Source organism: Paralichthys olivaceus, chromosome 9 (genome assembly GCF_024713975.1).
Source record: "Paralichthys olivaceus isolate ysfri-2021 chromosome 9, ASM2471397v2, whole genome shotgun sequence".
NCBI lineage: Eukaryota > Metazoa > Chordata > Actinopteri > Pleuronectiformes > Paralichthyidae > Paralichthys > Paralichthys olivaceus.
The window spans coordinates 2127981-2150299 of record NC_091101.1 but is presented as its reverse complement, the minus strand read 5'-3'; the positions used below and the strand labels follow the sequence as shown (position 1 = coordinate 2150299).

Below are 22319 nucleotides of genomic sequence, written 5' to 3'. Positions count from 1 at the left end.
AGTTTGTGGTCGAAAGCAGAAGATGAGTTACACAGCTTTTGTTAAATGCACATGCAATTAAACTCTTAGAGTGACTACACACAAAGTGAATAACTTTAATGTGATTTTTGGTGGCAACACTCAGGGAGGATGCTCCTTCCTACATAATACTGAAAACGCCAGCCACTGTCCCCATACTGGATACTACTTCCTGGAGGTGAACCAGGAAACAAATGCTGCTACAGTAATAGGGTCACTTAAAAATTACAGATTGACTGTCTCATCATGCATTGTTTAATTTGGTCATGTGCTCTAGATTGCTTTTTAGTCCTGGTCATGACAAATCAAGTAGCTGTATTGCAATTTATTTTCCCCACCATCTTGAAAGTGCAATGAATCCAAGCCTGGTTACATCAATAAGTCAATCAATACAGTTTATTTGTATTGCACCTTTCAAACAAATCAAATGCAAAGTGCTTTGCAGATAGGTTAGGGTGTTAAAAATTAATAAAACGATGTATACATACCAAAGCAATCAATAATAGAAAAGGCAACAACTAAATAATGTTAAGACAACAACAAAATGTTAAAAATAAGAAAATACATACATTAAAACAGCATCATCATCATTAAACCTAAATGTGTTTTCAGATAGATTATTTTTGTTGTCAAGTATTTATTTCTATGTACTGCTAGATAATATATTGCCATTTATTATTATCTATTATGCTGGTTGTAACCTCAGTCAGATAAACCCACCGTACACTATCTGCTAAACACGAAAAACCATTTAGCAAATAGAAATGAAATGGGTTCCTCTTTCACCATGACAACAGGCTACTTCCTCATGAATGCAGCTGCTGGGGGGGGGATCAAAGGTTACTTTGGGGTAACGGACAATGGATGTTGGGTGATGCATGGGTGGGGTGGTACATATGTGAATTGAACTGGTTGTCTGGGACTATGTGGGCCAAGCCTGCTGTTGTCCACAACAGCAAAAATGCTCTTTCTGGTGAGCAGTGTGTCTCTATGTCTCCTCTATGAAGACCTGCCCACATGGGGTTCCTCCGGACATATCCTCATTCAAATTTGACAGAGGGTTAAGGGCAGAGAATGTCACAGCTTGTTAAAGCCCTATGAGACAAATTGTGATTTGTGAATATGGGCTAGACAAATTAAATTTGATTGATTGATTGAGACAGGGTTTTAAAGACCAATGCTTACTTACAAAATACCTTTATTGGCAGTTTGGTTTATACTCAACATTTTGTAACAATGTATTATATATAACTCTTCCTGTTATACATTAATAATAAGTTTAGGTCACTGATACAACTACTTCTATTTTGGGATGCAGTATCTGTGAGACTGTGGGTAGGTGATGATGGTATATATCTGTAAAACAAAAGTCTACTGTGCTGCATGATAATGTTACTGACATTGATGTTGTTGTGAGGAAGCTGACCTGTTAGTGACTGGTGATCAGATAATGGTAAACCACCAGACGAGCTATGGTTTGATGAGAAAAGAGGCCAAGGCTCCCAATCTACAAAGAGAGCAGTGTAAAACTGTGATTGTTAATGTGGATGTTCAGGATCTCAGTTATAAAACAACAGCAGACACATACAGGCGAGAGGCGAAGAGTCCTGGGCCTGTCTAGTTACGAGGCACATCATCCTCATACATTCAGGAAATGAGGTGAGGTGATTGCTAATAGCTTAGTTGTGTTCATAACAAGACAGATTACATGTTGACGAGATAACAAACAACTGTACAGATGAATTATGTAATTCATTGAAAGGGTTGAAAGTACAGGAAAGGAAATTGGTTGCACCAATTTATTTTGAGAAAGAAGGATTTAATGACCATAATGTAACAGTGGGTTTGCAAAAAAAATGTATTACTTGGAAATCTAACTATTGTTTGTATGAGGAGAAATTACATGTCATGTTACATATTTACATTTAAGGGTTGAATGGTTTCAATTTTAAACAGAACCCCACAACTGTTTTAGCTATAAGAAATAATTCAGACATGTTTTATCATGCTTTTTCTTCCAAATAAAGACACAAGATTTAGCTCAAGAACATTAAAAAATAAACATTTGTACTGTGCCGCCAGTGGTTATCAGACTGTAAATGATTTGTATTTATATAGCGCTTTTCTAGTCTTGATGACCACTCAAAGCACTTTACAGTACAGTTTTTTTTGCCATTCACCCATTCAGAAAGTGCAACTTTTGCCAGGACTTTTTTCTATGAGGCGTTCAATCTCTTCCCCACAGACAATTTGGCATGCGGATGGGGAAGACTGGGATTGAACTGCTGGTCTTTTGGAAACAGAACGACCACTCTACCCCTCAGGCGCAGCCTCCCAGTCTGATGGAGAGGAAATAACACACTCTCACTGACCTCAGACTGAAAGATACCTGACCACACTGTTAGATCACACAGTGAGACCCACCCTGTGATGCAGGTAATGTTAATCAACTGCAGTAGCCTATCATGTGTTGCATTGAAGTCACTATACAAAGCTGGAACTGTGATTCACTGAAGATACATGGAAACGTCTGTACATAACTACACAGAAAAGGATATTAACCACCATGGAAGGTTTACTGATCAGGCCTACAGGGCCATGGGGCTGAGTCAGAGCTTTTGTCTTAAGTAAGTGTAAACAGTCGTGGAGACACTAAACTACCACAGAGGTGCAACAAGAACATGAATATAGATAATAATGACTAAAAAGAGAAACAGAAGCCAATTCATTTATCACAAGATTGTATAATGAAATTACAGATTCAGGACTCTTTATGCTACTCACAACAAAGTTTGAAAAGGACATTTTATTGTCACTGTATTTTGGACATTTATACCATGGATATTTGGTCGGACAAGAAGGTGCAGATGATCCATCCTTAAATAATAAATTGATAAATTGATTACTCTTTTTAGGAGTGATGTGTGTTGTGGAAAACCTGCTGATCAATGGTCACCTCATCAATGAAGAAAGCGTTCAGGAGCCCTTTGATGTCTTATGCTGAAATATTTATTGAAGCTTAGAAAATCAGAATTCATCCATACAACGTCTGTGCATGATGCTCTCTCATATTCTGAAGTCTGCTTTCCTGCAGTCACACTTTAAACCCCAACAGATTATTTAATCTATGGGTGTGCTAGTTCCTAAACAATCAAATGTATTTTCTAGTTATGTAAACAGTAGTGCCTGCTTACGCAGACTCATATCTGTGATGTCTAGGGAGTGGAGGCTTTGACCTTTGCCAAGCTCTCGCACTTCCCAAACACAACAGCCTGTTGCACTCTGCCCCAGAGAGGACAAGAGACAGTGTCTATGAAAATTCCATAACAATGTGGGTATGAGGTCGAAAGGGCTTGAAGAGGAGCGTATGTGCAACACAGTGTCGATGAAATCAGGAAATGAAACTTGGTGAAAGTTGCTAAGTAGAATGGGACGGGCAGGATTCTCTGCAATATATGGTGCAGTGTTGGTTCTAATGTCATGGATTTTTTGCTTAAAGAAAGATAAAAACTTTTCACAGTCGGTATGTGAAGTGGCCAGAAGGGCAGAAGGAGCAGGGTTTATAAGTCTAATGATGGTTTTAAAAAGGAATCTAGGATTATGGTGATTATTAGATTATTAGTTTGGAGAAATAGTTTGCTCTTGCGGTTTTACTTTTGATATCATAAGAATTAAGAGGTCTTTTATATTGAAGTAGTGGTGATTTCAATGAGAGTGAACAAGTTGAAGGACCGGTATGTTTAGTGTGTGGTGAGGTGGAGTCACCACTGTCAGTCTGTGCTTCCCCTCCTCTAACGTCACCTTTGTCTACCTGCACACATCACATCACCTGCTCACAAATCACCGCTTTAAAACAGAACGACTCTCAGTGAGAAATAAGATGAGTGTTTACTCCCTGAGGTTTAAATGTCTGCTGGTTTTTTTCTGTTTTGTGTCATTTACTTGGATTAAATCTATTCACCGTGATGTAGGTAAGTTGCCAGTGTACCAGTGTGTAACTTGCAGCATAACTATAGAAGAAACTATTGTCAGTCACTGTATGTGAAGCAAGGTTAAAGGTGTTGATGCTCAGACAGGAATTCCACTGATGGAACCTCATGCTGTCAACTTGTATATTGAAGAATTGAAGAATATACTGAGCTCTGAGGTTTCTTTTTGCCTGAGACAAGTGGTTATAGATGGGCATGAAATTGTGGCAATGCAGCTTTGGAGACATCATCTGATATGACAATACTTTTCACCACAGGAATCAATCATGTTAACGGTTTAAAATAGCCTCACTGATGACATTAGGTGTGGGGCCATTTATACATTTAAATATTGTTTTCATGAAGCTTTAAAATTGTCCAAACGTAGCAAAAATGTTTTTTTTCTTGAAAAATAATCTTGAAAGTTAAAATATCAACAAATAAGTAAGAAAACTGCTGGGATGTACAAATGTCCCTTGACATGTATGACTGAAAGTAGTTCAACTTTAAGAGATGGAGTGACGCAGAGACAGTTATACCTACATTTTATACTTCTCTAGGCTTCTCCTTCAGCAACACTACAGCAATATACTACCTCTAAATAAGCTGGAGACAGAGTCAGAAAGCCATTTAGCATGCAGTGAGAATTGTGTTTAATAGTTTCAACAATTTGAATGTTTTTCTCACTGTCTCCAGATTCAAATATGCTGCAAGATCTGCAGAACCTGTATAAGCGTATGTTGGTGGCTGAGGAACTGGGAGGGCAGGTCAGAAGCAATCTCAGCAGCATCCTGGAGCATTTGAGGAATTTGTCCGAAGCTGCCAATCACACCCACCCCACCATCTCCAGCACCACCACCATCATCTCCACAGGTATGCAAGGCTGGATGGAGAGAATAAAATCTCTTTAACTTAATCTCATGGCCATAGAATTTATTTTATTTACAATGGACTATTTATTTGCCTGTGGTAAAACTGGTTGCAATTAAAAAAATAATGAAGCCTAGAACCAGGTATGGATCATTACATTAACCAGGTATGCCCCAGGTATGGACCATCTGACCATACCTGACAATAACTCCTCAGTGAGAGAGAGAGAGAGAGAGAGAGAGAGATTCATTCATTCAGATCACCCTGACTGTGCTTGCTTTTATCTCAAACAAACTGGATTTAACTCAAACCTAAACAAATGAATGAATGAAAAAAAGTCCACATACTGAAGTACTGGGGTGGGATTAATTGGCATATGACTTACAATTTAGAAATATGGCTATGTTGCATACCCCACTCAATTCAATCGATAAGAGGCTCAAGCTTAAAATGGAGCTAACAGTTATGTTAAAGGAATAGTTCACACCCAAATGAAAATTCAGTCATTATCTACTTCCTACTAACAAGGACGAGTTTACTTCTCTCACTGAACAAGAGAAAGTGGAGAACAAAGAGAAAAGGAGTGTATAAGCTGTTTATTTGTTAATATAGGGGACACTCAAACTATTTCTAAACTGTTTTATTTTCTAAAATAAAGCACTTTATTTTAAGATGCATTTTTCAAAAGTTTTTGATTTTAAATGCAAACCTTAATTTACATTGCAAACCTTTATTTACTTGAAATTCAATAAAATATTTCATTATTATTTTATTATTAGAGTACCCTCTAGTTCAATGTGAAAATGTGTTATAAACATTGTTGAAATACTATTGAAATGTACTTTCTTTATTTAATTTGACAGTTTTTTACTTATTGATACAACTACTAGACTACTTCAAAATATATGGCACTGAATCATAACACATTTTAGACATGTTTCAGACTTTTGCTTGAGGAAATTCTCTAACTGGACCTCTTTGAATTTTAATTGAATACCCCTGATTTAAAGTGTGGGAGTTTTTAGTCAGAGACCAGTTTTCATTAAGATGTTGTTGGACAGCTTAATGTAGATTGTTATATTCCTTTTACTTGAATGGAACAAGCTAATTTTATTTAGGAGAGATTTTGTATGGGACTATAAAAGACTGATTAGCAGTTCAGACTGGGCTATTTTTTGTTGTGGAATAGTGCCTTGCAGTGCATACTTTGTTTTTTGTCATATGTGTTTGTATTTGAGAGACGATGATTGAATAGATATTTATGACACAAGTTTTAAAATAGTGTTTTTGATCAATTCATTATTATATGAATCGAGTAATAAAAAAAGTTGTTAGATTAATCGGTACAAACATTATAGATAGCTGCAGCCCTACTGTTGACTGTGATGCCAGTGATAAGATCAACTATATACAAAGAGAAAGCCAGGGAAATTTCCCTGCTCTAAATGCAAATAATCCTGATTGTCATTTGTGTATACAAGGACCAGTCTGAATTTACAGATGACAGTGTTCGGTTTGTGTGTGTGTGTGTGTGTGGGTGTGTCTGTGTATCTCAGTATGAGCAAGTGAGATCTTCTTGGGCAGAAATTTTGCCCTTCTGCTCTTCTGAGTAGCAAACCTCTCGATGACCCTTTAATTGAAGTCAGGAATGTTTCTGATACGTTTTTTTACGTTACAGTTTCTCCTGGTAGACAGACGTTACTTCAGCCCAACATTTACCTCTACCTGCCTCACCTCAAACAACATCCGGACAGCCTCATTCCCAACATAGTCCTGGGTCGGGGGCGCAATGGAGGTATGGAGCACTCTCCCATAAACACAAATACACCCATAAAAACACACACCTTTACCGAGGCTCTTTGCAGTCAGCGTCTCTCAAAACCTTATCCGAGTATTATTTGAATATGTTACATAAATGTAACGTCCTGATACTGTCACATGAAGACCAAGTAGAATGCTGCAAAGTCTAGATGGAAAGAAAGAGAGTTATGTCAGATAATAATGATTGACAGTTAAGACAGAGAGAAATTTTGAATTCTATTCTGAATTTAACATAGAGCCAATGAAGAGACACGAAGACAGGTGCGTTGATCACTGTTGTTTTCTCTCTCCTAATCTGTATACATGTGTCTCTGTCTGCTCCCAGTATCCATGGTGCTGGGTATTCCGACAGTGAAGCGTGATAAACAGAGTTACCTGGTCAACACACTCAACTCTCTACTCTACAGTCTGACTTTCTCGCAACGCCAAGATCTCCTCATCATCGTCTTTGTTGCTGAGGTCACACAAATACTCACACACACAAGGACACAATTTGACTCAATGGCTGTGTGCATGTGTGTGTTTGTGTGTGTGTGTGTGTGTTTGTGCGTGTCTGTGTGTCTGTGTGTGTGTGTGTACATTAATATTGTGGTAGTGGTCACAAATAAATCATTTTCATTATAAAACTGTAGCAGGACAGGTGACGTCAACTCAGTAGGGAGTGTAATAATCTGGCCAAGGGCACATTAGATAGATGTTAAGGCTCAATTTCATTTAAATTGTCATTTATTGTAGTTATGCAACATTAACTATAATAATATAATTGTCACTTATAATGCTTTTTCACTTTCTGTATACCTTTATAAACTACGGGTATGAAAGCAACTCAATCTGGTGTAGGCAAAAAGAGAATGGTAAACACATTTACCCATCCAAACCTGTCCAACTACTTTGTAGAACATGATACGTGATATGCCACTTCACAATGTGTGTGTGTGTGTGTGTGTGTGTGTGTGTGTGTGTGTGTGTGTGTGTGTGTGTGTGTGTGTGTGTGTGTGTGTGTGTGTGTGTGTTAATCCCACTGGCAGTCAGGAATTAATGAAACTGAACACATGATACTACACAATAAGCTGAAATGATAGGATACCCTAACTGAGAAAGAACCTCAATCCACTGGACAGGTGCAACACACTGATGACTGATCAGTTAATCAGGGTGGAGCTAGAGGAGAGACAAGAGAAAAACAGGGACACAGTACAGGAAACACATACAGCTGTAACACCACATCACAAAAATATCACTGACATTCTCTTTTTTATCCTCCCTGTCATGTCAGATGGACTCAAACTATGTGGAAGGCGTAGCTGAGACCATCAGGAAGAAGTGAGTGTGTTTAGATTGCTTCCAATGAAGCAGTTCAACTATTATACCGGTTGGTTACTTTTGTTTAATGTCCTCCAATGTCAGTGATTAGTGACAGCAGCCTATATCAGTGCCTATATCACAAAGTAGCACCTGTGAGAGGCCTCCCATCATGCATTCAATCAATCAATCAAATGTATTTATAAAGCACGCAATCACAACAAACAGTTGTCTCAGGGTACTGCCCAAAAGTCCAAGATCTTAAAAGGTCATGGGCTTGAATCTCCATGTGGACGTTGGCATGGTCTTCCAAGGGCGCATTTGTCCCCCCGGGCACTCTTGCCTCCCTCATGGTCCGACATGCGCAGAAGGTGGACCCATGGCTCCAAAGCCCCATGGAGAATATCATTTGAGACTTGTAGAAGTGCTGACTCTGTACTATGGTGCATTCTAAATCCAGACTGATAGGCCTCGTGCAGGTCATTTCTCTGGAGGTGATCGAGCAGCTGATTTACAACAGCTCTTTCTAAAAGTTTTGAAGTAAAGGGGAGGTTTGATATAGGTCTGTAATTTGCAAATTACCTGCATCTAAGCTAGGCTTCTTTAGCAGAGGCTTAATTACTGCTAGTTTAAAAGCCTGTGGTACATAGCCAGTTAATAAAGAGCTATTGATAAGATTCAATACAGTGCTGCCGACTTCTAGGAAAGCCTCTTTCAAGAGCTGAGTAGGGATGGGTCCAGCAAGCAGGTTGAAGTTTTAGAGGATGAGACTAAAGAAGATAACTGTGAAAGGGTTATCTGGGAGAACTGATCTAACCGTGAGTCTAGGTCTACACTTTTTTCATAGATGACAGTTTGTGACTGAGTGTTTAGGGAATAAAGGGGAATTTTTTCTCTCTGATAGTTTGAATTGTATCAGTGAAGAAGTGAATAAAATCGTTGCTGCTCAATGACAATGGGATTTTTGGTTCAATAGAGCTTTGGCTCTTGGTCAGAGAAACCTGGGGTTGTTCTTACTGTCCTCTATTAGTCTAGAGTAATATGAGGTTCTGGCACGTTGAAGAGCTTTTTTAAACACTTCAAGGCTACTCCTCCAGGAAGTAAAATAAACTTCAAACTTCCTCTCTAACCTCCGTGTTGCCTGTTTTAGGGTCCGAGTTTCAGAAGTAAACCACGGAATGAACCTCCTCTGATGAATTAACTTCTTTTTCAGAGGAGCAATACTAACAAGGACAGTTTGAAGTCCTGAGGTTGTACTATCCACGAGGTTGACACGATTATCACGCGTTTCATTTACGCATGGCTGCAGAATAGAAGCAATTATCTCCTTGAATTTATCAATTGTGTTATTGGACAGTAACCGACTATGGGAGAATTTTTGACTCACCTGAGTACAGTTGCTAGTCATAAATTGAAATGAGTGAAGGAAATGATCTGATAATAAAGGGTTGGAATCACACACTACTAGATTCTCAACAATCAATGCCATGTGTCAGTATAAGGTCTAAGGTGTGGTTTAAGTTATGAGTTGGTTTATCTATGTGCTGACTGAAACCAAATGAATCTATCAGAGAATTAAACGCACCTCTAAGGCTATCATTTATCTGCACTAAGGACTAGTTCTGACAGAAATTCTGCAAATTCATATAGAAACTCTGTGGAAGCAGCGAGCGGGCTTTTCCCCTTGCTCACTCTGAGTTTCATGTATTCATAAATCTGTGTGACAGAAATCTTGACCGTTATTACAACTGAATTTACCAGGCCGATTCTAAGGCCACAAACTGAGTGTTCAGTCAGACCTAGAATTAACTTGATATGTTATCTGGACAATAGCATCTGACTAAGACCATTGAACCTCCACTTGGTAATAATGAGGATGGTAGATTTTTTATATCTACATGTTTATAGGGCAGATGGAGCTGATTGAGTTGTTAACAAACAAAGGCATGAGACAGATTTTAAATAATTTTAAAATATCCTGTTTTTAAGGAGTGTAAACCTACTATCCCAAAGCAATAGGCCAGTAGACCATGTACAATTTCGCAGATGATGTCTGTTCATGGAGAATACAATTCTGCAGTTAAACGTGTCTTTATTTATAGTTTTCCCAAGGATGTGCAATCAGGGTTACTGGAGGTGATCTATCCTTCACAGTACTACTACCCCGACTTCACCAGCCTAAGAGAGACCTTAGGAGACTCCAAGGACAGAGTCAAGTATGTTTACCATTTCTTGAATTGAATTGTTGATTCTGTTAACTTTGATATATCTTTATTCTCATTCATGTCCTATTTGTATTGGTTTCTGCTGTGATAGGATAATTTACATCACATCACCTTCACTAGTAAAGGGAGAAGAAATTAGTGTATTCATTATATAAATAAGATTTTCAAGAAAATAAACACAAATTTTGTACTGAACATTTTGAACATTGTGGGTAATGCCTTGTCTCTTCTTAGATGGCGAGTTAAGCAGAATCTGGACTTCTGCTTTCTCATGCTATATGCTCAGGACAGAGGAACCTACTATGTTCAGGTAGGGGTCAAAGGTCAGAGTTTACCTGCTGATATTAGTTGGTTCCCATACTTACATGAATACAATTCATTTCTCTAGTTTCTCAGGGCAGAGTATGCTTTTCTACCTACGAAATGTCTTAGTCACCAAATGGCATGTCAACCTGGCAAGTGGCATTTCAGGTTGGCTGCCAGTTTCTACACCCACTTCCCGGCAAGAATTTTTGGACACATAAGCTTTAATGTCTCCATGGTGCTAATGTGGCTCTGGCAAATATACAGACTTTGGTTGTCATTTTGGCATGTGTAATGGAAAATTATAGAATCATACTATACTATGTATTATCTGCTTATGCATGTGTGACCCCAGGCCCAGGCAAGGGCTGGATTTAGTTCAAGTTTTATAGTGTTTCGACCCTTTATGCTGATTCCAACCAACTAGAGGCCCACAGATCTTTTATAATGACACATTGCAGTCAAAGATGGACCCAGGATTATAACCATTTATTTAACAACTAACAATTTAAACAAGATATTAAAACAGAAAATGCATTCCATACGTAGACTTAAAATTGTAAAAAAAATAAATACATATATGTATATATAAAATACTGAACAGGGCAAGGGGAGTGCTAAAGGGTGATTTGGCTGTAGCCACTTGACAATTAGGACGAAGTGATACTGGGATGGAGGGAGTTTTTCGCTCACAGTCGCCAAAGTGCTGCTCAATGTGGGAACTGTTGGGTTTCTCTATATTAATACGATTTTAAGGTCTTGACCTTTTATGTAAAGTGCCTTGAGATAATGTATATATTATGATTTGGCGCTATACAAGTACAATTTAGTTGAATCAAAGTATTAATATTTACAGCCTCTGCACACCCACAGTGTTTTCAATGACAATAGCTAATTGCTAATGATGTCACAAAACTGTATGCACCATGTACCAAATGGGAGAGCTGTCAATCAAACAATTTGCCCACACCCACATAGTCCTGAGAAGAGTGGGATTTAATCTACGGCATTCTCATGCAGACTGGACCAGTGAAGAGAGATTTTTTTTATTGGTGGCAGGAGTTGTTGTTGCATATATTAAATGTTAAAAAGTTTAAATGTTAAACTTTTTAAGCATTTTAATAGTGAAGTAATCAAATTCTACTTGATTTTTTTTTTTAAATAAGTTCTTTTTGTGTGTGTTTTCCAGTTAGAGGATGATGTTATTGCGAAGGCAAGCTACTACAATGAAATGAAGACCTTTGCCTCTAAGATAGTTTCAACACCATGGCTCTACCTGGAGTTCTCCCAGCTTGGATTTATAGGTGTGTCTCTGTGTGTTTATGACGACGCTTGTACATTTTGAAATTTAAATCCCCTCTCAGCAATTTACAAACACAATCTATTTGAACTATGAGCTATAGTTATGTTCTCCTTCATGTACTGTTGTGCATGAAGGAGAGTGTAATGAAAGTGTAAATTAACACATACTCAATGGAATTGAAAGGTGATCATTTGAGTGATGATGGCAGATAATATATCAAAATAGGACTGTGAGGGAATGAATGAGTGAATTAATCTACAAAGGTAGATTTAAAGATTATAATTCTGATAATGACGTCAACCCAGTCAATAATAGCAGAATCCAATTATTGGTCTGAGCCTGGGTGCTGCTGTGCTGTGGAGCTCCTCAGCCTCAGGGGCTGCAGGCCAGGTGGGTTTCAGTCAGTTGTTAAGCAGTGAGTGCAGCCAGCAGGTCTTCGAATGAGACTGTTGGTGCAGGCCTGCAGTCAGTGTATTTCTGACGGGCTGCTGTTGGAACCGGTGCTGACTAATTAAGCTCAATTCTCGATTGGCATTGGTTGTACAGTCCAAAATTTCAAAAATTATTTAAATAAAGTTGTTTAGAAAGATTAACAATAAGAGCATTTGGTGCACTGTTCTCTTGATCAGATGCTATAGATTTGGCTCAAAGAAAAGAAAATATTACATACTAAATTACATACGAGCACTTGCAAACTCGGGACCTGATGCAGCCGGGGGGGAAAAAATGGCAAAACAGCTCAGTGTTGCGTGTATTTTGCGCACCACGGGAAGTATAAACACTTCACATCCTGTGTCTGTCACGCAACGCCAAACCATGCCAACCAATCCTGGTCCTAACCATCAAGTGCTGTTGTCTGTTGTCATGTAGTTTGAGGTACATTGAACAATGTACATTGAAGTTATAAAATGTTTGTGTGTCACGGCGACTTGTTGAAATTTGATGCCACGCCACTAACATGGTGTTCGATGAAAACTCACAGTTTCCATATGCCTACATCATCAATGTCTTGAGGCCCTTCTGACAAAATTTGACAAGATTAATCGTTACACTCTACCATCTACTCTCTCCATATTTGCATGTCTCTGACCCCTTTTTGTCTGTCAGGGTTAAAAACTGCATGTATAAAAATGAGTATAAAAAGAATTTGCCCCTTGAGGGATCAATAAAGTATCTCTTCTTCTTCTTCTTAGACCTGCTCTCACTTTAACTAATAATCTCTCATCAGTCATCAGGAACTGATTAGTACAATAAGTAACTTTGAACTCGTTCGTTTGAATTGACACAACACTGCAAACAGCAATGCTGCTGCACAACAGTCAGCACCAAAAGAACAGAACTGTTCAAAGAAACTGTTCTTGCATGAGGCCCATTGTGTTTGTCTGTTTGTGATTTATCTGAAGACCAGATACAGTTTATGAACTAATAATGTAGAAAACCAGGTCATTCCAGAGGTTTCACATGAAGTGGTGTACATATCCACATATTGATAACGTGTGTGTGTGTGTGTGTGTGTGTGCGTGTTTCTGTATGTCTGTCTGTCAGGGAAGATGTTTCAGACTCGTGACCTCCCGATGATTGCTGAGTTTTTCCTGATGTTCCATAGAGACAAACCCATTGACTGGCTGTTGGATCATATTCTGTGGGTGAAAGTTTGCAACCCAGAGAAAGATGAGGTGAGTACGTAGTGCCAAGAGGTGAAAGTACATCACACGTGTATTTTGGATGATGAACTGATTAGCGGGGAGATTTTATACAATATGGAGGTGCTCTGGGCCAAAGCCAATCTAATATTTGGTTTAAGATATAAGAAAACCTTATCTGTATCTTAGAGGGGAATTTATTCAGCAACCGACAAAACCAACAAAGTTTTGCATCTGCATGTGAGAGACAAAGAGAGATTTGTGTTCACACTGCTTAAAGAGTACATCCTCTCTGTGCCTTGGATGAGTTCACACCTTAACTTAGAATTTAGATGTTAATACCTGGACTGAACAGAGTCTTATTGTTACCAGTCTAATACAAATGTACAGTCTACTTCCTGCAGTACCGTCCTGATGTATCAGAGGCTGTAGTTTCGTAGTTTGGATTACTTCAGTTTACGGTTTCAGGGAGTTACAGAATGTGATTGAATGCACACATAATGAAAATAAACTAAGATGACAAATACTCTAAGAAACCAACTTAGATTAGACATTATTATATATTATAATAATATATAGGGTTAAATATTATGAATATTATATGTACATATATACTGGTAGAACAGTAAAACTGTTTAATTCTTGAACTATCTTCAGCTTTGCTCATGACTCTATTATTCACGTCATAAACAAGTAGATCCTAAATCATATAATGCTGCTTAATTATCTCAATTATTTTTCTAAAAGGTTCATAACAGAAATAAAATGGACATAAATACTTGAGGAGTTTCTGTATGTTGGTACAACACCCCAATAAACTCTGTAGTATGCAATGTAGTGATCCACATGCCTGTGTGTTGTGTGATGTAGAAAGACTGCGATAAACAAAAGGCATTGCTCAGGCCGAGGTACGTTCCCTCACTCTTCCAGCATGTAGGCCTGCACTCCTCTCTACCTGGGAAACTCCAGCATCTGATGGTGAGTGTGTTACATTAGCTCAACATACACAACAGACAATTCATATTTGTCGGCTGTATTAGTTAAAGGTTAAGTGTGTAAGATTTAGGTGAAAGGGGGTGCAGCTCCTACCAAGCGTGTCAGTTCATGACCTAACAAACAATACACTCGAGTGACGAGAAACAGCAGCTACAACAAGGAAAGGCGTTACTGAGAGGCCAGCCAAACAGGTTTGGACACAGAGACGTTAGTTCACACACCCCAAACAATACACTGGAATGAGGAGTCACAGCCATCACAACCGGTAAAAGAGAAACAGAAAAATACAGATAAGGGGAACAGCAATCCAGGGAGGGTGCCCGAAGACAGGCGCCCAACTAAGTAACAGTAATTGGATACATTGTATGAGTGTGCTTTCACATACTCAACACCCAGATCGTCATACCTAACTCAGGGCAGAGATGAAACTGGCATCCTCAACTGGCTCCACGGCAACACAGGTCTTTTCTAGGGAAACTGAGAGGCATGACCGGGCAAGCCATTGTGTCTTCAGTAAATATCCTTGCACCTTGACAGTATTCCCTGTACATGAATATGCAACGGAGAGGAGAGATAGTCTCTCAATGATAGAGAAGCCTTACCAAACCCCGGACATGAACTCTTCAGGATTGACAGTAAACAGCCTTGTGAAATCTGTTTGGTATACACAGAACATTTTAGAACATTCAGAACATTGTTAAACTACACTTTGAATGTAGAATATTTGTAATACATAAAATACAGGTTCATTTAAATGTGTGTTTCAGTTCTGTGACATGACAATGCTTGACAAAATGTCTTTAAGTTGAAACTGACGTTGTGCTCTCTTTCTGCAAAGACTATTTTAAGATTTACTCCCAAAGTCTGAAAACATAATTTCTCACGTGAAGAATTTGGAGACTATTGTAATCACAACAGTGCAGTATTACACAAATTGTGGTCTTTTATAGACTTCAGGACTTTAAAGGTACAGTGTTTAGAATTTAGTGATATCTAGTGTTGAAATTGCATGTAGCAGCTGAACACCCCTCACCTCACCCTCTCCTTCTAAACATGAAAAATAACCATATAGTAGCTTAAGTTGTCATAAAAACTCAAAAGGTGTTTAGTTTGTCCAGTCTGGACTAATGTAAAAAACATGGCAAAGTATTTAAATATAAAGGGTCTTTTCTAGGCTAAAGAAAAATAAAATTCATACAATTTAGATGTAAAAAACTAGTGAAAACATCATGAGGATTATTCTACATTAAATTTCTGACAATAGATCCTTTTCACCTAAATCTTACACACTGGAGCTTTAAAGTAGCCATAATAACCATCGTCATATAGTCACTGTGATTGCTGACAACTTAATTACAAGACACATTCATAAATACCTCTCAGTTTGTGCGCATGTGTTATTGTCTTTTTGGCCCTCCAGGATAAAGAGTTTGGAAAGCAGATCCTGTACCAGCCCCATAAAAACCCAGCTGCAAAGTTGAGTAGCAGCCTGAAACAGTACCAGCATCACAGTCTGGACATGGCTTACAGAGGAGAAGGCTTCTTCTGGGCGTCAACGCCCATCCGGGGTGACTACATCCTCTTCAACTTCCTACAGCCTATCCACATATCTGGGTCAGTTTTGTTAATTTAATAACAAATAATTTCCTCTGTTGTGCATGAGGTTTTAATCCCACGCCATATACACATTAATTTTATTGCTGTCAATACTCAGATGTGTAACCCGGATGAGGGATAAGTGTAAAATATATTGGGATTTAAGGAATAGTTCACCAAAAAATGTCATTATCTACCCACCGCAATGCCGATGGAGGGGTGGGTGAAGTGTTTGAGTCCACCAAACACTTCTAGAGTCTCAGGGGTAAAAAGTGTTCCAGCAGAATCCAATACAATTTAAGTCAGTCGTGACCGCTTCTTCAGACGTGATAAAACAACAGAAAAAACATAACATGCCTCCTTACTGCTCACCGGGTGTCTTCCAAGTGTCCGCAAGCCCCGACATTCATATTCGGCTCGAAATGGCGTCATTTACACTGTGTTTTCCACCAGCGGATGTTAGGGACGTGATTTTAGTTTTGTACCTTAACGTGTTTTGCCCTTGGAATCAACAATACAGACTGACCATGATGGTACGCTGAGGTAAATCTGACTGGCTACTGGCTTGTATTGCAGTACTAAGTATTAAGCCATATGACCTGCTCAGTAGATCCAACATCATTACCTCTATGCCCATTTTTAAACTGAACCCCTTCTGTCACAGGCAGCAGAGTTTAAAGCTGTCCCATTTTAGAACATAGGACAAGATGGAGAATATCCCTTGTATGTTCTACCACACTAATTAAAATGCACCAGTTGATGTTAGCAAATGTTTGTGACTTCAGTTGTGTACCTTAGCGTCTTGTGGCCTAGTTGATGAAGGGCTTGTCCATGGATTCCCTTATCACTGAGCACCCTGATGGTGATGTAGCCAAACTCCACAGAGCAAACTATTGTTTTCCAGCCACGTTGCTAGATCCTTTGCCTCTCAGTTGCTTCATCAACAGCATCCGCTCATGGTACTGTCAATTCTGTGAAGTAGACGATACGCAGGGTGTTGGACCAGAGTATCAGGTCTGGTCTCAAGGTGGTAGTGACAATATGTGATGGCCCAAGTCCACCAACATCTCCCAGTCTCGCTTGCTCAAACTGACCACTGCTGGTCAATGAAGGGGGCCTTCTTTGTCTCTGTTCCCCCTCTCAGACAAATGTTCTTTGAACTGCAGTAATACTCTGCTTACTTTTTTGTAGTTTTCGGTTTGGTTCGTTTTCGTGACATTCCATTTGTGTTTGCAGAAAAGTGCTTCTGTGGGTTTTTCTTTAACAATGTGATGTGAAACATTACAAGATTTGAATACAGTTAATGAAACTACATTTTAATTTGACCCGTCTTTGTCATAATTTGATATAAGACAGTAAAAATTTGACTTTTTATTTTGGCTGTGTTGTACAGAAAGCAATGCAGTTTTAGTTTGTTTAGAATTAGTTTTGAATGATCTTGAAATGAATTTACTTTTGACCATATGTTATTTTAGGTCAATATCATATATAAAATAAGGCTCAAGGAATAAAGTATGAACTGTCAGCAAGTGTTGGGTTGGAGTCTTCATTCGTTGTTGGCAGAAGTTTTGGTCTCTAGCCTTTACTTTCTGAGAATTTATAGATTATATGACAGGTCTGAAAATGATATGTCACAATGTGATGCAGTATTTTAGATATATCCATCCTTTGCTCTCTTCTTTACCGTAGGTACCTGTTTCGCTGTGGAAACATTGAGACCATTGGAGATAAATTCCACAACACCACAGTAGAGGTTCTGCCCAGTAATGTAAGTAAACTTCATCCATGTATGTTCTTGTACTTACAGCTTTGTGAGGACCATTTTAAGCACAGACCCTACAGCGTGAGGACATTTTGGCAGGTCCTCACTTTTTCAATGGGCTGTTTGTGGATTAAGACTTGGTTTTAGGGTTAAGTTAGGGTTAGGATAAGGGTTTGGCATTTAGTTTAGATTGTTAAGGTTAGGGTAAGGTGACTGTATTGTGTCAATGAGTGTCCTCACTAAGCTAGAACTACAAACTAGCTCAATGTAAAACACAATGTAGTATTAGATTGCTATTGCATATACTCTAGAAGGACATCTCATGGTTCCAGCAGCTTACCTACATACGTCAGTCTCATTCATGTGAACATATTTCAAGAGTGTCTTGAGGGAATATATTTAAATTTGGTACAATCATTAAGTTGGACTCAAGGATGAACTTATAAGAATATTTTGTTTGCCTTGTGAAGAGTATATCTCATGAACTAGTGAACTTTAAGACTTAAAACACAGTCTAAATGACTCCTAATATAACTTGCTAAACAGAACTTTGTCACTGGTGTCACTTTTTTACTGCCAATCATGTGAAAATTGTGTATAGAAATTGTTGAGTCATTGAGGCAATGTTTTTGAGGAAGGTCCTCAGCAACCTTCTTTGTTAATCTGTCACCCAAGATGACATGACCCACTCAGGGACATAAATCTGAAACTGAAAGATTTAAAAATTAAAAAATTAAAAAGCTCAAAAAAACCTTTTTCAAATTTTTTCATCCATAATTAGGTCAACGTTGTGTATATATGGCCTTTCCTGCTGCACTTAAGGAAAAAACATCAATTATTGCAGCTTCAACTAAAAATGTCACACTTTTGTCCTTGTCCATTGGCTTATGAGTCTGAATGATCTGTAGCTATATTGCTTCTTTGACTTCTCTTCTATGACGTGATCTGACCTAACCTACAGTGTCTTATTATATGGTTGGATCAACTCCAGTTAGTTGGTTACTCATCAGTAAATGTGACCAAATACATTTACACTGAAAATAGGATGTGTTATTCCTCATGTTGCTGCATCTCTTGTGTTTTCTTCCCTCAGGCATCAACACAAAGCAGACAAGTCATTGGCTCATCCACACTCCACAAAGAGTCTAATAAGAGCTTCATCATTATTGGTAAGACACACAAAAGAATGAATGAATATGTCCCTGTGATTCACACACAAGTGCAATGCCCTTTCTACAAATGATGTCGATGTTTGGAATAGGCTGTTCGCTTGGCTCGTGATGATGACAGGTCGTTGGTCCATCAAAGGGGCCAACAGAGAGAAATACATATATACTCATATACAAATGCATTTTAAAATCCAATTTCTATGTGATTGAATCTGTTATGTATGTTTTGTGTGTTTGAGGTGGATTTGAAAACGGAGTAGCTGAGGGAGAGATTGAAGAAGCGCTACAGCCGGTTTCAGCGCTACGGCTGGTGGTTCAATCTGACTCCACCGTCTGGGCTCTACTGAGTGAGGTCTGACCCGAGAGCTTGTGTGAATTAAGAATGCATTATCCTGTGTTTGTGCACAGAAACTTAAACACATTGCACAAGTAAACGCAATTAAAGAGCATTTAATATTCGCATTAAACTGAATAATGACATGGATAGGGTGTTAATGTATAATGTCAGAGCATGTGACGGAGGCTGTTATTAAAACTACTTCAGAGTAAGTGCATATGCATAATACATAACTGAACACAGCCAGCTATCAGTCTGATCATTTTCTTCATACGGGACCAGGGTCCATGCAACACTTACCAGTTCAGTTTTCTATATGAAAAATTAAAGATTTTACATTTGAATTATATTTTCAAATGTTATATTCTGTAATTGTCAGAACAATATAAAATTGAGATTTAGGAGCTGTTTTTCCATTTATCAATTTGAACAAATTATTTTAAATGATCAAAATCTAGAATATTGAGAAATAGAAACATTCTATTTGTGTGTTGGGCTGACTAAGAGAGCAGCACCTAAGCATTTGGATTCAAATCTGAGTCTGAAGTCTGATTTGGCTGACAGGGGCTGCTTTTCCCGCCCTCCCAATACACCTCTGATTGGCTGGAAGATGCCTCTACAATGATTTAAAGTAAAACTGCAGTGGGTCAGTGGCTGTCAGCTGAGTAGGAGATCCTTCATATGTGGCCCTGGACACACATGTACACTCTTCCGAAGAATGTTGACACCTGTGGCTCAGACCCTCTACAAATGTGATTTGGTGTAGAAATTTAGACTTTTGCATTTTTTAGCTCTCAATTTTCTATTTTCATGTGTAACATTTCGATAATAAAATGAGTGTGTTTGAATGGTAGGTGCTAAGCAGCACAGCGTTACACAAAGATGGCTGCAGTTATTCTAGTAAGGAGACAGCATGGAAGAAGACAGAGAGAGCAGGCTTTTATAGAAAGTGAACTGTACCTGCTAGTCAATAAGGAGACGTGTTGATTTGTCCATGTATCTCCATAATCGTTGAGTGTCTAGCACTTTTCACACTTTGGTTTTTAAGTTTCAATGGCAGTTACTGTTTTTCATTTTGCTTATCGTTTTATATCCTTTTAGTGTGTTATCATTTTAAGTGTTTTTAGGGCAGGTGCAATATTCAACTCACTTTTATCCTGCATTATTATTCTGGGTCTTGTGTGATATGTACTTGTGTACTGTTTGTTGTTGCGATTTCTTGTTGCAGCGTCTGTAGCACTTTGGCCCAAGACAAATGTCCCTATGGGACAATAAAATATATTTGATTTGATCTGAAAAACCAAAGCATTTGGAATGTTAAAATATATTTTTAGAAACTGTCAATCACATAGTTCTGCAACCTAACACTCTTGTTCTTGTCCTTCAGATACATATCAAGATTTGAGGAGTCGTAAACTTGCTGCCATCCAGTCCAGTGCTTCACCTGAAAAAACCTGCCTCCTGCTGGACAAATACCTTTCATTACAAAGAAGAACTGGGAGGTGCCTTCAGACTAAAGACGTTTAGCTTTGGGTTCTGTTCTGAGCCAAACTGACGTCACTTACTTAAACTTCAAATAGCCCATGTTACTACCTCAGAGTATTCAAACAATTCATACAATTTAGATGATCACACAGTATCACTATTGATTATTTTATATTCAGTATTTGCCAATAGATCCCTTTCACCTTATTAGTGAGAAAGAGCTCCACAAACTATGAGTTCAGCACAGGATTAAAATACTGTGTAAGAAACAAAAGGCTAAAAGCCAAAAGAGCTCAATTTGGCAACAAAACTATGCATTAGGAAGAAGGTTACATTGATCACACCACTATACTGCAAAACAGACTTAACATAAGCACTTCAGTATTTTTTACAAACACATTATATGACTTACTGTCAGCTGTGTCTGACTGCAGAGATGATAAATGGTGTTGGGCAGGTACATTTCATCATTGCTTACATGCATTATTTGCTCATTAGGAGTTTTCTATCCAACACTGTGGCATGTCCGGGGTGTAGCCCCAACCCAGATGGATGGATAGACGGATGTCCAACACTATGTTTTGTGTTTGCACACCCAGCAGAGACACCAGTTCCCTGTCCTATCTTTATTTGCTTCAATAATCCGTGCAAATTTGCATACTTGTGACGCACTCACCTGTCACCTGCCCTGTCAAGAAGTTAAGCATTAGTTGTCTTGCGTGAAAACAGCTTCCCATGAGTACAAACACTTATATTCTCATGAGGACTGTACACATTTTGTTTCCCTGTTGTGAAGGAACAGATACAATTACATTACTGGGTTAAGGCTGGTCACATTCAATTATTTCACTATTAAATCCAAAACAGAGAGGTACTGTGTGTGACTCCAAAACCTGGTGTATGAAGACTCGCCAGGGAGGCAGATATACAGTACTTATATGAACTCAGTCCTGCTGCCACAGATGCTCACTGCACCGCTAAATGTGGATTAATCAGCTGCTGAAAATAGTCCCAATATTTCATCCTGTCTGAGTAACATTTGATAAAGACTACTTTGAGCAGCAGTATTAGGAAATTTATGAGGTTTTTTTTTTTTTTTTTAAAGGACATTGGAAAAAAGGACCAAAATAGGACATTTAGGAGGTTCCATCAGTCACTGGTGTCATGAGAAACGAAGACAAAGGCCTTCTGCTCCTACACAGGCAGGACAAGCCAAAGTTTGGGCTGATCCAAACAGTCCTATTCACGAAACACACAAAAGTATGTAGATAGCACTTCAATGATCTCTATTATTAAACTTCATAGCACTAAAGGTGTTTGTATTACGATGTTTATGAGAAATCCGATCCTTTTTAATAGTTTAGTATAAAGAGACCAATACTGTCACTAGATTCATTGAACCTATGACTGTACACTATCAGTCGAAGTGTGTCTAGTTTTTATCCAACATATAAAGCTACAGGTGGAGAGGCGGTGCAGAACACAAAGCAGTGAGTCACTTGTCATTGCCAGCACCCTTAG

The 22319-nt window shown here is 38.5% G+C and overlaps 1 protein-coding gene across 2 annotated transcripts; it reads left to right on the top strand.

The window, feature by feature from the left end:
• The first annotated feature begins 3829 nt into the window (after positions 1-3829).
• On the top strand, positions 3830-22228 carry LOC109638879 (alpha-1,3-mannosyl-glycoprotein 4-beta-N-acetylglucosaminyltransferase A-like). 2 transcript variants are annotated; one of them, XM_069531858.1, is made up of 15 exons: positions 3830-3989; positions 4683-4859; positions 6535-6651; positions 7003-7136; positions 7954-8000; positions 10082-10195; positions 10439-10514; positions 11697-11811; positions 13356-13486; positions 14324-14431; positions 15870-16063; positions 17735-17813; positions 18901-18976; positions 19216-19328; positions 20701-22228. In XM_069531858.1, exons 1-15 carry the CDS (start codon positions 3899-3901, stop codon positions 20716-20718), a joined length of 1590 nt encoding a protein of 529 aa, XP_069387959.1. In that variant the 5' UTR covers positions 3830-3898; the 3' UTR covers positions 20719-22228. The 2 variants fall into 2 exon arrangements, with proteins under 2 accessions (XP_069387959.1, XP_069387960.1); XM_069531859.1 differs by having other exon boundaries at positions 3867-3985.
• The last annotated feature ends 91 nt before the right edge of the window (positions 22229-22319 follow it).

What these genes read in the sequence shown, in the direction of transcription:
- LOC109638879 (XM_069531858.1), top strand. Translation starts at nt 3,899, where the DNA reads ATGAGTGTTTACTCCCTGAGGTTTAAATGTCTGCTGGTTTTTTTCTGT. An exon ending in TAGAGGTTCTGCCCAGTAAT is followed by an intron (nt 17,814 to 18,900) that starts GTAAGTAAACTT and finishes TTCTTCCCTCAG; the next exon opens with GCATCAACACAAAGCAGACA. An exon ending in TAAGAGCTTCATCATTATTG is followed by an intron (nt 18,977 to 19,215) that starts GTAAGACACACA and finishes TGTGTGTTTGAG; the next exon opens with GTGGATTTGAAAACGGAGTA.